At 45.9% G+C, this 15,766-nt stretch overlaps 1 protein-coding gene across 5 annotated transcripts in view; it reads right to left on the reverse strand.

Moving 5' to 3' along the window:
• Positions 1–15,766, reverse strand: part of MTMR2 (myotubularin related protein 2) — a 59,328-nt gene that overhangs the window by 26,815 nt on the left and 16,747 nt on the right. For 4 of the 5 annotated variants that reach the window (XM_084536677.1, XM_084536679.1, XM_084536678.1 and 1 more), the window contains one exon: positions 13,856–13,961. In XM_084536677.1, coding sequence (XP_084392803.1) covers positions 13,856–13,961 — 106 coding nt within the window. Of the gene's footprint in view, positions 1–6,712; positions 6,928–13,855; positions 13,962–15,766 lie in introns of those variants that run through there. The other variant, XM_084536682.1, reaches the window with a different exon arrangement.

Below are 15,766 nucleotides of genomic sequence, written 5' to 3' on the forward strand. Positions count from 1 at the left end.
ATCGAGGCTTTTTGCCTTTTGTTCCCCCCACATGCTTTATTTTGATCTTTTCCGCAGAGTTAAGGGCTAAATCATTGTTTTTACCATCCTCCAGCTGACCTGGGGCACACGACGCACCTCAGGGCTTCCCGGACTGCTTTCCTGATGGTTGCAAAGCCCGTGCACACACATCCCCCAGGGATATAACATTCACCCCTCCCAGAGGCTGTGACAGACACGGTCAGAAAGCCCAGCCCAAACACTTCTCCAGTGTGCTGGTCTTTGTGGCGTCTGCCTAGCTCTAGACCTTGAAGGAGCCTCCGAGCTGGAACAGGAATACCTGAAACCATCCTGGCAGAAACCTAGAAACGAGCAGTAGGCATTTTGCTGAAACCTGCCTCCACCGACGGCTCCTTCAGATCGATTTTGGGGAAACACAATCTGTACAGCTGACAACGCAGGCAGCGGGCACGGGGAAGACATCTGGGGCAGCACTAAAGGACGGGCAGCTACAGGAGGGAAGAGAAATGGGTGGATAAGAACAGAACATTTTTGGAAACGGATCAAGGGGAGGAAAAGGAGGGGATGATGAAGTAGCCACGTGCAGCTCTGGGATACCACTAGCTCCCTGGAGGGACCCTCTGCCCTTGTATGAGTAAGGAAATGATGCGAAAGCCTCCCCATCCCACTGCGTGTGTGTCCCCCGCCCCATAACGGCTCATCAGCTGTCAGAAAAATCCTTTTGATGTACTTTAGCCTATTTTCAAGGCTCTAAAAATAACACTCTTGGACTTAAAGAAAATGTAAATTTAGCCCTCTGCACATCTTGCAAAACAAAAGTAAGGGCTACCAGGAGGCAAGGAAGCAGGTAGGTGAGCTCAGGGACGCTGGTCCAGCAGCCTTGAGAGGCAGGCTGGCTCCTGATGCCTCAGCAATCATACACACCTGTAAGTGAGATGCTGCACCTCTTTGAGCCTCAGGTTTTTAAATTTTCAGTGGAAAAAAAACTAAAAGATCAGTGCTCTGAGATCTGCAATGAAGATTGGGGCCAGAGCTGGGCAGAACCGTGTTACTTCAGATGGGGCCACTCTGATGCAGAGCCACACACTGGCCGTGTCCATCACAGCCAGCACTGATTTCCGTAACAAACACAAGCACCAAAAACCTGTGGGCTAGTTTGCCTTGCCTCTAAGCTAAACTAGGTCCTCAGTATCTTTTTTCTCACAAAAATACGATGCTTGGTAACTGAATCTCCAGGAGGATGATGAGGTTAGTTACACGCCAGAATGATCTTTATTTGCCTTCTTTTACCAAGCAACATCATCTCCCCATTGCACCCATCAGTGAGCAGGCACCTCGGCACCTAACCCAGCCCTGCCTCAGCTCGGGGAGGGTGCGAGGATTTCATGCCACCACCCACCTTTGTCCTGCTCTCGAGCAGTGACTTGGCAGATCAAACCCACACTCACGACGTTTCACAGCTGCTCCTCGTAGCTCAGGATCCCAGACGGTGTCAGCTCCACCCCACCCGCCCCCGGCTGAGGAAGCAGAGCTCTCTCCCACCCTCCCACTTACAGTGCCAAAGGCAGGAAAACCCTTTGCTGCGGGCAAACCCTTCAGATCTCAGCAAGAAAGTGACTTTGCTCACGTGGACGGGGGCAGGCAAGGAGCTTCAGGTCCTGCTAAGGGGGTAGGGCTGCTCCTCGCCTCATCCCTCACGCCTTCATGTTGGGATTCAGGACAGCGTGCTCCTGCCAAGCCTCTCCAGCCACGTGTTCATGCTGCTTCCTAAAGCAGCAGCCAGAAAATCCCTCTCCCGATTCATGTTCCTGCACGACTCACGCAGGCAGCTAACCCTGTGTGGCTGCAGCCAGCTCAGGGGGTGCAGAGTGAGCCTGGTGCCAGAAATCCACGTGCAGGGCCCAGAGCTCTGAGCATCGCTGGGTGCTGGGCCACGGTACCTGAGAGGGTGCCTCAAATTCTGCATTTAGAGTTTCCCTGTGCCTGTGAACAGAACAACTGATAGGTTTTCTTCTTGTATTTCCTGCGGGCTTTTACCTACCAGCTGTGCTGCATGGCCAGGATGACAGCGCACATCCTGCCCTGGCTGAGGCTGAGCCAGGATCACCGCCTCCTGTCAAACCTGCCAGCAGAGCGGCTCACATAATTGCTCCCATATCTGGTTCAGACAAGATGCCTGGGCTAGCTTAATGTTGTTTTTTTTTTTTTAAATCACAGAACAGAATGGTTGGGCTGGAAGGGACCTTAAAGCCCACCCAGCTCCAACCCCCTGCCATGGGCAGGGACACCTCCCAGCAGCCCAGGTTGCCCAAAGCCCCATCCAGCCTGGCCTTGAGCACCTCCAGGGATGGGGCATCCACAGCTTCTCTGGGCAGCCTGGGCCAGGGCCTCACTATCCTCTGAGTGAAGAATTTCCTCCTAAAATCCAACCTAAACCTCCCCTCTTTTAGTTTAAAGCCATCTCCCCATGTCCTATCACCACACCCCCTGACACAGAGTCCCTCCCCAGCTGTCCTGTAGCCCCCTTCAGGCCCTGACAGGCCACTGTGAGGTCTCCCTGGGGCCTTCTCTCCTCCCCAACTCCAACAACCCCAACTCCCTCAGCCTGTCTTCACAGGAAAGGTGCTAAAAAGAGGAAGATTTAGATTATAAATAAGTAAGAAATTCTTCACTGTGAGGGTGGTGAGGCCCTGGCACAGGCTGCCCAGAGAAGCTGTGGATGCCCCATCCCTGAGGGCATTCAATGCCAGGCTTGGTGAACTGGTCTAGTGGGTGACATCCCTGCCCATGGCAGGGGGTTGGAGTTAGATGACATTTAAGATCCCGTCCAACCCAAACCCTTCTGTGATTTGGGACAGTACCTTTGGCCCTGACACCAACATCCACAGCTCAAACTTTCTGGTAGCAAACCAACAGCCTCAGGACAAAGTGTGCTAAGAGAGCACCTGGGGCCGCTCCTACCCATTTTCTAATTATTCTCTTCTACTTTCTCCTGAACACTTGAGTCCTGAAACCCAAACACAGACAAAGTTGTGGTTTTTTTTTGTCTTTATGCATTTTTTTTTTCAAGGGGAGACTGCAGGTGTGTTAACAAATTGCTGTGTAACCGTCTCTCCCCAGTTCTGCGTAGACTCCTTTATTCTGAACCACAACCAGAACAAAAAAAATGAATCCTTTCCGTTTTAGACAAAATTAAAATGCACGACAATTAAAAATTATTGTCGTTTTCCCCCCCTCTGCGTTAATCTCTCTTCGCTAACCTCCTACACGCTCCAAAGGATTTTTGCACTTTGTGAATAGATTAATTACGTATAAAGCCACATCCAGGCCTACACTGACCACCCCGCTCCTGCATTATTCCTTCCCCCCAAACCACGTCTGCTCTGCCTATCCAAAAGCCGAGCTCTCCAGGCTTGGAGCTGCATCTGTTCCAGCAACACACAGCCCTGTTTTGTTTCCTACAGCAGGAAACTGGGCTCTTACCTGGTCCCCTGATGTAAACATATTTAACCTGGGCATACAGACAAACATTATGCGCACAAAAAAAGCCTTTGCATCTGCAGCCCCTGAACTCACGGGTCTGGCACGTCTGTCTCGTGATCATGCGCCGGTCAGCAGCAGGCAGGATATGTGCTGGGGGCACAAGAATTTGTGCATTTGTGTATGTAAGAATGAAACCTGCTACCTCTCTGTGTGTAAAAATAAGCTGTTCTCAAATTATGGAAAAAACTTTGTGGATTTGAAACTCAATAGCCAAGGAAAGGTTTTTATCTCCGACAGGAAAACATTTGTCTGATGCTTCCAATTGTAATGGACTACCTGGGAATCTGCTTGTAGTTATCCAATCTATGCCTTTTTTTTTTTTTTTTTTTGCCTTTCTCTCAAGGGCTGGCAGATGACTAAGTGCCCTCCTGAATCAGCACTCGTGCTGCTCTGCAGGCAGGGCAGCCAGCACGCTGCAGGAGTATCTATTTCACCTAAAACCACAGATCTACGTCCGAGCTAGTCACCACAGGCTCTCTGTACAGCCAGTGAAAAGAAGACCTGGAAGATTCACCTTTAGGATGACTGAGAACAAGGATAACCCACTCTGATGCAGGTATCTGTATGGCAGGGTGAAAACCAGCTCCTGGGTCTCACTGTGCCCAGTGTAGTGGTGCCCTGTCTCCCGCACATCCCACAGAGAAGTCAGCCTGTACTTTCCAGAGAGCTCCAAACTTACTGTGTGCAGAGACAGCAAAAGATGAGCACACTCAGATCCAAAAATTGCATCAACTTCATTCAAACAGGCACAATCTCAAAGCACAGGGCTTGTTACCTGAGTTACCAGCGACAGCTTTAGGGTTAGAGCTGTCTCAGCTTTAGGTTCCTCCTGTCTCAGAGGATAACATCAGTCTTTCTGCAAAGGCTTAGCCATAGGATTATTTTTGCATAATTATTTTTTTATTATTTTATTTGTAAATTGAAGTAGTAAATCACAGTAACCTACACCTTTCTCCTTCAAACTGCCTTTTGGTTGTCTCAGTCCACATCCACCTGCTCCTTCCCCTGAATTGCCACCCCACAACCCTTGCCTCTTTTACAACTGTTGCCATACATGCCAATCAACAAAGGACAGTGCCACCACGGTTAGGTGTATAAGGATGCATCATTATGCCAGTGATGGTGTGAAAAACTCTAAAATAAAACAGATACAGAAGCTCTTTCTCCACTCACCTTAGAAAACACATGGAGGCCTACTTTTGTCCAGCCTGTGTTAACAAAAGCTGCAGAATTGCCACTAATATGTGCAGAATCGAAACCCACAAGCTTCTTTCAGATAATTTTTCATTGGTACACTGATTTCCTCTCTAAATGAAGCACTTACTACACCAGAGAAGGGGTAAATTTTGAGGGCACGTTTTTTCCTAGCATTTTGCTGCCAAGATGCTTCTGCCTTCCTAATGCTCAATTAAGAGAGCCGTGAAGCAGTGGCTGTGCTTACTTGATAAATCCTGCTCTAGACTGCAAATGCTGTGCTACTTTGGCAAGATTTTCAGCTGCCACTTGTGGCTATTTCGAGTGTACTCTGAGAAGATTTATGTACTAAGTATCCTACTGGAAATGTAATAAAACACAAATTGAGCAAGTAAATGGACTATGTTGCTTATTTTTGAATCATTAAGAATACCACAGCAGAAAGAACAGCAGTATCTCTGCATGTCTGAGGCGCGGGGATTTTTCTGAGGATTATGACCAGATGCTTTGGAAAACTGTTAGACATTCAGACCAGCAAGATATTAATCGCAGGGAAATGCTTTGTGTCTTATCCTTTTTGGGATATTAGAAGTTGAATAGGGGAAAAAGACAAAACACCATGGGCTCGTGGATCATTTCAGAATAGCACAGGGAGAATCAAACACACTGTTCAAGACCACATCAAACTTATTCAGCTCCTAAGAAAGCATACAACCAAAGAAGGCTTCCTAGCTTGGTCAAAAAAAACATCACAAGAGGCATTTATCAATAAAATGTTCTGACAACAGATGATTACAGCACTCTAGATAATCACATACAACACACGCCGCAGCTGCCTTTCAGCTGTGCTTTCCTAGTCCAAAAAAACAAATCACCAATTGTGATCTCTACCTACCGTGTGTGCTTTGAGAAAGTATAAAAAGGCTTGAGAAATCCACTTGCTTCCTTCCCACCGCCTTGAAAAATCTTTAGAAAGAAACTGAGACGAGTGTGTTACAAATAAAAAATAATAATATAGACAGCTGGGTAGTAAAGGAACTCCTCTGGAGGAGGAAGCAGCCACCTTGCAATATTTCCTTGGGGTTTTCTGCTTTGTTTCTCCACAAAGAGCCTTCTCCACTCAGACCCAAGCTTCTGGTGGAGAAGAGCAGTCTCTTCAGGCTGCTGAGTCCCGTGGGCCCTTGCTGCACACAGACAAGGCAAAGCTCAGAAGCTCAAAGGAACGCATTGTTGAGGGCCACTCGCCCAACCACGGCTGGCTTGTCTTTTCAAGTTTGCATGGCTTGGTGCCTCAAGACAATTCTCTTGTTAGGCTCCGGCAGAAAGTCGTCATTGACTCGACACAGCAACAGTCCCTGGCACAGAAGACTGCCGATATTATCTATTCAAACAAGTCCAACAATTTTTAATACAGAACCTTCCTTGGAGCCAAGGGATCTTGAAAGACAACAGTTCTGTTCTCCATTGGCTGCTCAAAAACTTTGGACAGCACTCTAGCCTCGCTCTCTCCTCTCTTTGCTTTTACTGTGCTTTGTTTAGCAAACAGATAAGGGAAAAGAGATTACAATTTTCAAGGAAAACCTTAAACTCAGTCAGTGAAGTTCTTACCATCAGTTTGAAAAAATAACAGAAAAAGGCTCTGACCAATGAATTAAAAATTCTGCCAACCAAAATAAGCCACAGAAAAGTGTCTCTGTTACCAGGAACTTCAGTTAGGAGATGACTGGTGTGTATGACAAGGAGTCAAGACATAAATAATTATATAGTTACAACCAATAAACAATCACACATGGGGGAAAGAAGACATTTCATTCGATGCAAAAACATCTACGGAAAAAATCAGATCTTGGCAGGTGCTACATGCAGTCACCAATCTGACTGCTCCTTTTAAATACCATGCTTGTTCATTCCTGCCCGATTCGTGCTTCGATCTACAAAACTAAAACTACAGGAAAAATAAATAACCACCTCTTACCCGGTTTTAGTCAGCCAAAGGAGAACTCTTGCACTTTGTAGCTAGGAGAAACGCAGCAGTTGATCAGGAGGAGCTGAAAATATTATTGAGGAACATCTGAAGGCCATTTTCTTTTTCTCCTCAATTTTCCATTCCTAGTAGATGGCAATCATAAACACTTCCAGAGATTTCCTTCACTTCCCATTACTTCATATTCAGACGTTCAGGTACCTCTACATAATAAAAATTAGCTATGATTGCTGTCTTTGCTCTCTTCTAACTAGAGAAGCACTCAGGGAGTATTATTTCCCGTGTAAAGGAGACAGAAAACCAACTGCATCTGGCTTTTTCCCCCCATCTAATTTGCATGAAATCAATATTTTGCAACCCAGAGTTTGGCTACTCAGTGTTTCTGTTTCCTTGACGGGGGAGGTACAGAAAGAGACTTAATGGCTAGAGCCTGGAGGGAGGGGACCAAGATTTTCCATCCCTTAAAACAGATTAAAAAGCTTGTAATTCTCATGAAATATACAGCAGTTACAGTCCTGGAAACTGGAGTCTTACAAAAACAAGTTGACGGCGGGGGCTGAATTCCAGTCACTCGCTGGGCTGCCCTGGAATGACCATGCCTATGGACAAGAGCATCATTCATCCTCCAGAACCAGCCTTTTGTGCCTTTGTTCGTCGTCAGCTCCAGAGGAGAAAGGAAGCCCATTTCCCACAGACACACACATGCAACTAGGATAGCCAAAAACCAGAATTTCGACACAGTCAGAATTGTTCCCCCTAAGATTTTCCTACTTCTCAGACACCCTAAGTCCCCCTGCTTGCTCCCTGTGATAGTGTGAAGCTTTGGCCCCTCCTGGACTTGGCACCGAGTTCAGCCACTTTGGGTTTTCTCCCCTGGAAGCTTCTACTTCAGTACACCTGCAGGAATGTGATGTGTGACTCTGTGTCAGGCTATACCAGAGCCCAAAGTGGTGACACAGAGCAACACATATGGTCAGGTCTTCACAGATGACAGCAAAAAAATGGATTGTTTGTTTGCATCCACTGCAGCATCACCGGTTCACATCTAGCCAAGCCTTCTGTGACCACGGGTCAATTATCTTCCCCATCTGGTGGCCTATGCAATATGGGCTGTAATTTAATAGCAGTCGCAGTCCGGTGAGCTGGGAAGGAGGGCTCCCATCATGAGACATCTCTGCGTTTCCTACGAACCGGTCTTCTTGTGGGCAGCCCCACGTGAAGAGGCTGAAACAGGAGAGCTCCGCCGCGCGAGGGGTGGGACCGAGCGGCAGGATGGTGCCCTGAACTACTCAGGAGGTGCTCAGGCAGATGTTTTCCCCGTGATTTAGTGCTCCTAAGCTATCATCCACTAACCAAGAAGTGCCTTAAAAGCAAAAGTTTTAAAAAATAGCTTCAATGAATGCCTAAAGCTTAAAAAGCGATGCCTCTCTCTACAGCCCCGCTCTCGCCGAACATGTGTTACGCATAACCAAAGCCTGACACACTTCCTGCGTTGGCAGGGAGATAGCAATGGAAAAGCTCGCTGAGGCTAGTTCCAGTGATTTACAGCAAAGGATAGGGGGGAAAAAATCACATCTTTCTTCAATATGTTTTCCTACTAACAATATACATGTTCTACATAAAGCCAGTCTAAGCCACTTTGCACCACAGCTAGAATAAAGTAACGTGAAGGTGGCAAAGTCAGCGACTGGCATTGCAGTTAATCCTACCCAACACGGCCCGAGGGACGGCGTTTACTTCAATTTTAGAGGTCTACATCTGGATGGGTTATTCTGAACTCTCTTCGTAACTGGAGGAGAAACAGAGAGAGCTTTCCAACAAGACAGAAATACGCTTTTATGGGAGCACAGCTGAAGGTGAGCTCTGCTCCGAACAACCAGTTGCTGCCCCTCCGACAGCGCTCACAACGTCCTGCAGCGAGGGCTTCCACGGCTCAGCTACATCGTGTTCTCACCTAGTGTGGCATTTCCTTAAACAAATTACAATAAATCACGTTGTAAACGACGTCTTTCTTTCCGTTGACTACAGAGAACTTGCGGTTGGCTAGCTTGAACGCAGACTTGCTCAAAAGAATTTCATTCTGGAAGCCTACCGAAGACAGGGATGGCATCCATTCACTGTCTTGGAAGGAAAAAACTACTTCATATACCTTCTGTCATGCGTGAGTTATGTATCTTACAAAATAAACCACATGGGCTTGTCTAAAGTCTTCAACAATGCACGCCATGGATAACAAACGAAGGTTATGCAAGCAACTGCGCGTTTCCTCCCTTTCCTAACCTTTGAGTCCTGGGAACGCCATGAAAGTGTTCTTGTATCTTTTACACAAGTCCATTGCAAACCCACTGATTCCTCTTATATTAAGGGAAAAAATGCTACAATGGATGGAGCAGACCATCATGGAGAACAGGACACGCGCTTGTACAGTATCTTGCTGTACGTCAGAGGAATCACAGGAATTGTGGATCTCAGTGTTGTCCTCAAAGGGAAGGACACAAACAAAGTGGTCACAAAGAACAAAGGCAAAATCAAAGACTAGAACCACGTTTTTCTGAAGGCTGCACAACCAAGCAGGTGGAGACTTGCTAACAGATTTTCCTCTGTCCGCAGAACAGCAGCAAGAAGCAAAATAAAGCCAGCACGATGAATTTCCAAGCTCTGGTTCGGTCTGTTGCTGAATTTTAGGTTGGATATTAGGAAGAACTTCTTTACCAAGAGGGTTGTGAGGCATTGGAATGGGCTGCCCAGGGAAGTGGTGGAGTCACCATACCTGGAGGTCTTTAAAAGATGTTGAAAAAAAATTTAAAAGATGTTGAACTCAGTGATATGGTTTAGTGGAGGACTTGTTAGTGTTAGGTCAGAGGTTGGACTCGATGATCTTGAGGTCTCTTCCAACCTAGACGATTCTGTGCCCGCAATCCCAAACTAAATACAATCAACCTTTAACTTTCAGGCGAAGGTATTGTTCTTAAGGAAAGTGGCTGGAAACTGCTGGCCGCATGCATCACTTCCCAACTGCAAATGGAAGGGATCCAACCCTTCTCCGAGAGCTACTCCAAAGCTTTCAGCGTAGTAACTTTCAGGCGTTACCCTGTAAATCAACAGCCAACTCAAAATGAAAGCCCCGACTGATAAGCTTGAGCATTAGCAACAAAGCTTAAGAGAAGTGCTATAAACTGCACAGCCTCACCTGCCCACATGCGTAAGAGAAGATACCACCTCTAGGACTGTGGAGCAAGAATCTCGTTGTACTTTACTAATCACCAAGTTCCCAAATCTGTAAGAGAGACTTACACACCTTTGGCAACGTTGGCTCCAAAGCGTTTTTAAACTCCCATCCCAAATTACAACTTATCTATGAATTTCCAGCTCATTTTCACTTTTAATTACTCAGTTCTGGTCTTGCTTGATCAGTAACTTATGCTTAAAAATTCCCTCAAAAAGCACATTCCCTAAATCAATCCTAACCAGCTTCAGATTTGAGATCAGGCAGGGATGGGGCAGTAGGGGACTCGAACCCAATAGTGCTTTGGGCTTTTGAAGGGGGTGAGGGGTGGCATTTTAATTTATTTTATTTAAAATTCCAGCCAACTAAAGCAGCCAAAAGTTATTTAGAGTTAGTTTATGAAGTGAAAATTCTATAAATTGTAGTGTTGTATAAATTTAATCCTAGCTCCAGATACTGAAATGCTCAATATACATTAAAAAAAAAAATCATGAAAGTTATTATGAACCACTTTGGAAAAGGATTTAGGAAAAATACTGCACACGCATTCAGTAGGAATCCCCAGTGGTTGTCTCATTTACCTCATTACCCACACGCACGCACACACACTGAGTGTTAATTGCACTCCAAAAGAAATCCGCAGGCACAGACCGCAAGAAATGATGTGGGTCCTTCCCATTCGTTCCCTCCCCGTGACGGACGCCTACTACCCTGCTAAAAACTCCCCACAGAAAAAAGAAAAAAAAAAAAAAAAAAAAAAGAGTGCTAATTGTAGCTATCACAAAGTGTTTTTCCATCACCACAGAAATTTAGCTCCTAAATTTGAGTCGATGCGCACACAGAGGCAGAGAGCAAGCAGCGGTAGGAGTGATGATGGATGTATGCGGCGATTCGTTCTAGCGGGGAAAATTGAAATACGCATCGGGAGCATAACCCCACGGGTGGCAGATCCACTCCCAAATCCTGAAATGCTTATTTTCAGCCTCTTAAAGCTTACTGATGCAACCCCTTCCTGCGAGAACGTCGGGGAGCCCAGCCACTTGTCTCCCGTATCACAGGGGTACCAGAAACGTGTTAGTTCCCACTGCAGTGCTTATTCTCTTACATTTGTCCTGGAGCACTGTGGAACAAACTTCTCATTCTTAGAAGAAATAAGGTGTTCAGCTCAAACCTCAGTAGGTATTAAGACTTGGGAGTTCTCCCTGTCTTGTGTCAACCCGAGTGCCACGAGATGCTCAGGTGTGCAGAGCACACTCGTGCTGCTGTTTAAGGTAATGCTGTGAACTTATCTGCATTTTCAAAGGCAAAGCCACACCTCAGAAAGGTCAAAGAAAATAGGAACAACAATCAGGACCTCGAAGAACTTCTCAGTGAGCTGGCTTAAAAAAAAAAAATGAAGAAGTGTCACATGGCAGAGATGTTAACTGAGAGAAAATTGGATGAAGAATGATGAGCCCAGAGCGAGTACATCTGTTCTACTTGCTCTGAGAGCTGAAAGACATCAGTTTTAGCTGATCAGCAGACAGAAAAAACCTTCCATTCCCGAGCCTTCTCACTGAGCAGCTAGTGCTGGGCTGCAAGAACAAGCCCAGAACATACAAATATATCAGTGCTGGCTGTAATTGCCTTGAGGACAGGCTGTGGGACTGCAGCCACACTGGCGATACCAACACAAGGGGCTGCCCATGAGAAGGGGACAGATCTCCATCGCACCCTGCCAGGCTTGTTTGCCAGCACCAGCCACAAAGAAAGACCTGGCTATTGCTGGAAATCCTGTAGGAGAAAGGCAACCTGTCCTAATAGAAACCAGGCTTTCCTCACCATACCCCACTACATGTAGGAGCACAGGAATCAATTTTCTGCAGCCAGCATCGACGAGCTCTCACCCAAACGCAATCACAGGAACCAGCTTTGTGCTTGCACACGACAGCATCGCAGCCACTCGCACCACCTCTGCGGGAGCAGGCTTGAGGTGGAGCACAGCAGGAGGTGCTGAATTCGGGCCCGACAGAGCTGATGCACATTACCAGCAGGAAGCATTCTGCCAGCGGAGGCATGTGCTCACGCTTGGCTTGAAGCGCCTCTATTGTAGATAAATAATCCCCTGCTTTCACCATCCTTCCTTAAACGCTGTTGTAAAATGAAAGGGGAGCGGCATTTATTCCAGCCGTGGCAGAAATTTAGGTTGCTTAATAATTAAAATTAAAAAATAAAAAGGCAGGCTGTGAAGAAATCATTCTGCAAATTACAGGAACCGGGGCACAGCAAGGAAGTAGTGGTTTTTAATGACCTCCAGCAAACAGCACATACGCATCTTCAGCCTGAAAAACGTGTCATGCAGCTAAGTGAACATTCCTCTGCTAACATCATTTCTGATTACCAGCGATTATGGGGGCCCTGTTGGAGGGGGAACCAGACAAATACATGGCAGGAGGAGTCCTTGCCACATAGGGCTCACATGTCATGGAGAGAAGGTGACAAAAGGAGGGAAGGAGACACAAGACACATCCAGAGTCACAAGGAAAATGTGTTGAGCCACCTCAACCACCAGGAAGCAAAGACAGCCTTGAGGAACATTGCTTGGTTCTCTATCTGTAAAGGTAATCCCCACACATAACAAAAATTGCAAAAGAGCAGTCAAGTTGTGCACCCGGTTGTGCAAAATTAAGTGTAAAACAAAGTCTGTGTAAAATTTATGGCATTATATACACAGTTACAGCTGTAGCAGTGCTTGCAGTCTTATACATATATTTATATCAATGAATCACTTAGCCTGAACTCTGTGTTTTCTATATGTTGGGGAAACCGAACACTTCACAGGGGAAAAGGTTCAGACCTATTACATGTAACTTTATCCAGACATGTTCTGAAGACTATTTTTTGGTATCCATAGATAAAAGGTGCAAAACAACACTTACACAAACTCCTGACTCATTTTCAAATCATAGCTTAATACTGGCTAATACAACTCTAAGAAGAAACATTTGCTTTCTTGCCAGTTATGAACAGGAGGACTTTCTGCTAATTATGAACCACTGAGACAACTCACGAAACAAAAAATTGTCATGGTTGTCAGAGGAAGGAATTAGTTTTGCGTTCAGAGTTTTTATGCAGTTGTGTTTGTACAGAGCTGTTCAACCACAGCTGAGAAATGCTACAAGTCGTTACCGGAAAGCACTGACACCACCAGTTCTGTGCTCAGGGGACCTTTTTGCAAAGCTAAGGAAAATCAGCAAACCCCTTGGTTTCCTAAGAGGAACGCACAGACAGTTTTCAAAACTTTTCTGACACTCAACTAAAGCTTTGGATGTGACATTAACAAATCACTAACAGACCTAGAAGAGCCCTGTTTGGAACTTTTAATGCAAGAGCAATTTATTGTAACAGAAGACTACTTTATCAGCTTGAAGATAACAATCTTTCTCTGAAAGATACTTCCAAGGACTCAGTGTTTACAAACAAGCAGGAGTTTTCAAAAAGAATATCTCATAGATATGCACACACACACACACAGAAAGGAAAGAAAAGGATATGTAACTGGCTAGTTGAGGATCTTCACTTACTTAAAGCACTTAAAAGAAAAAGGAATTCCTTTGAAAATTCATCTCCAAATGTGGGCTGCAGAGACAGCTTTTTGAAGATTAAACAACTTTATAAAGAGGGAAATAATATGGTAGAGATTAAAGTTCAATTTCTATTTCACTTGTTTGACTTTGGGACCTTTCATGCCTTGGCTACACACAATTTGGCATTACCCTGAAAGCTGAAATCATTTTACCGTATCCAAACTCAGAGGAGCAAGAAAGAGCCAGTGAAGGAGGCCACTAGCTATATTTATACATGTATATACACACACACACACACACACACGTATTTTCCTTTTCTTTGTTAAGACAAAGCACACGTACCCTTAAATCTGGGGAAAAGTTGTCTGCTGAGGTAGAGACCGAGTCCGATGACACAGCAGAAGCAGACTTGGTATGGACAGAGTGGTCCGAGTGAGAAGTGGAAGCACTGTAAAGAGAAACACCACAGAATTAAACTGTGCTCACCATTACTCAAAAGCTAACAGATAAGGCCACTTACTTGCAGTCTATCATGCAGTTTTTCCCAGTTTCCACCTTGCCCATTCTGTTATTTAGTCCCCAGCAGCAATTTCGGAGAACCTGCTTTACCTTCCACGGCTACTGATTACCAAAGCACACACGATTCACTTCCAAATCCCAGCTCAGAGTGAGCTAACACCATCACGATCACAAACTTGATCAAATCCCAAATCACCGAAACCAAGGGCCTCAATTTCAGCCCTTCAGATGGGAGGAATTAGTGCGCTGCAACTGGATGAAAACAGACAGGATCCTGAACGCCCGCCAGCACAACTCCGACCGCAGCTTTACAGCCGTGGACTAAATTCAGGATTAAAACTCTTTCCATCACACGTAGCTTTCCTCTTTCAGGTATAAGAACAACTCCCAGGAGAATTAGGAAGACTCGCAGCATACCAGCACACCTCTGCCGCGATACAAAGCGCCACTTGCTAGAAAACAAACCAAAAACAGCCACCATCTTTTTCTATACGTTTTTTTTTTTTTTTTCTAGGCCAGCTGTAAGCAATTAAAATAAGCTTATTTTATGGCATTTTTATGCTGCAAGCTCTCCTAGAACCGTAATTGCTTGAAATTAGCATTTGATAATAACCCTACTCGACTGCTGTTCCCTCTGTGGAACAACGTCCCCAGCCCCAAAGCCACAATACCTGGAGCAATCAGTGCCCTTAGTGACCCCAGGAAGGTTTTACCTGGGTGTAAAGCCAGCCTTAAGGAGCAGCTACCGAGCTGTAAACCCAGCCCTGGCAAAGGCAGGATATTCCCAGGAGCATTCCCCTTAGTAGTTGTATTAATTAGACATTTGACAGCCGTCAAACAGCTTTATCTGAGCTTCCAAAGGGCCTGGAGATCTGTTAATTGTCTGAAAATTGTTTTGCTGCTTAACTGCTGGTAAACAGGCACGGAAAGGCCAAAATGTTCTGGGTCTATTTCTATTCTTCGAAGTTTGGCAAAGTATGACACGGGCGGCGTTAGAAACAGGAGGTGCTGTGCTAAAATTGGGCTCTTGCTGGGACTCACTCCTTTCCCTCCGAGGATTAAAGCTCGCTGGCAACTTCTTAATCCTGTGAAACAGAAACTTAGAAATGGAAGTTTGGGGAACAGTAAAAATAAATAAATAAATAAATAAAATTAAAATAAATGATGCCGTTGTGCCCATTGAATAGCACGATCCCTCTGAATGCATTTATTGTGCGCAGCTCATGAACTCATCGCTCGGCTTTCCAACTCGCTTAACTCTTCAGCTCACCAGCCACGGGCAGCATCACCCCAGCACACAACGCCGCCGTGGCTGGCCCAGACAGAAAATAATCACACACCAACGTAACGGGAACCACATCAGCAAAGCCTGCTGCTGTCACAGACCCAAAGGCCCCCCGTGTACATGGAATTAGCGCGGGGTTTCGTGGGACAACCAAACCGACCTCCTCCTCCTCTCCTCGACCTGGGCAAGCATCACGGGGACACGCGGCTCCACTTGCTCATCTCTCAGGGCAGCAAACGCTTGCTAAACATGAAGAAAGTCTTCTGCTGGATAACAACACTGGCTGGACTCACCACGTGGCTGTATAAACGTGAGGCAGTGCACAGGAGGAGTAGGGAATCCGTATCTGGAGAAGACGAGGAAGGCTGGGAGCACTTCTGCTTGCAGCAGCCCGCAGGCATGCTAAATCAGGCTTAGCCCTAAGCCACAGCGTTACGATGCTTCCCTCA

The sequence above is a fragment of the Aythya ferina genome (assembly GCF_964211825.1).
Source record: "Aythya ferina genome assembly, chromosome: 1".
NCBI lineage: Eukaryota > Metazoa > Chordata > Aves > Anseriformes > Anatidae > Aythya > Aythya ferina.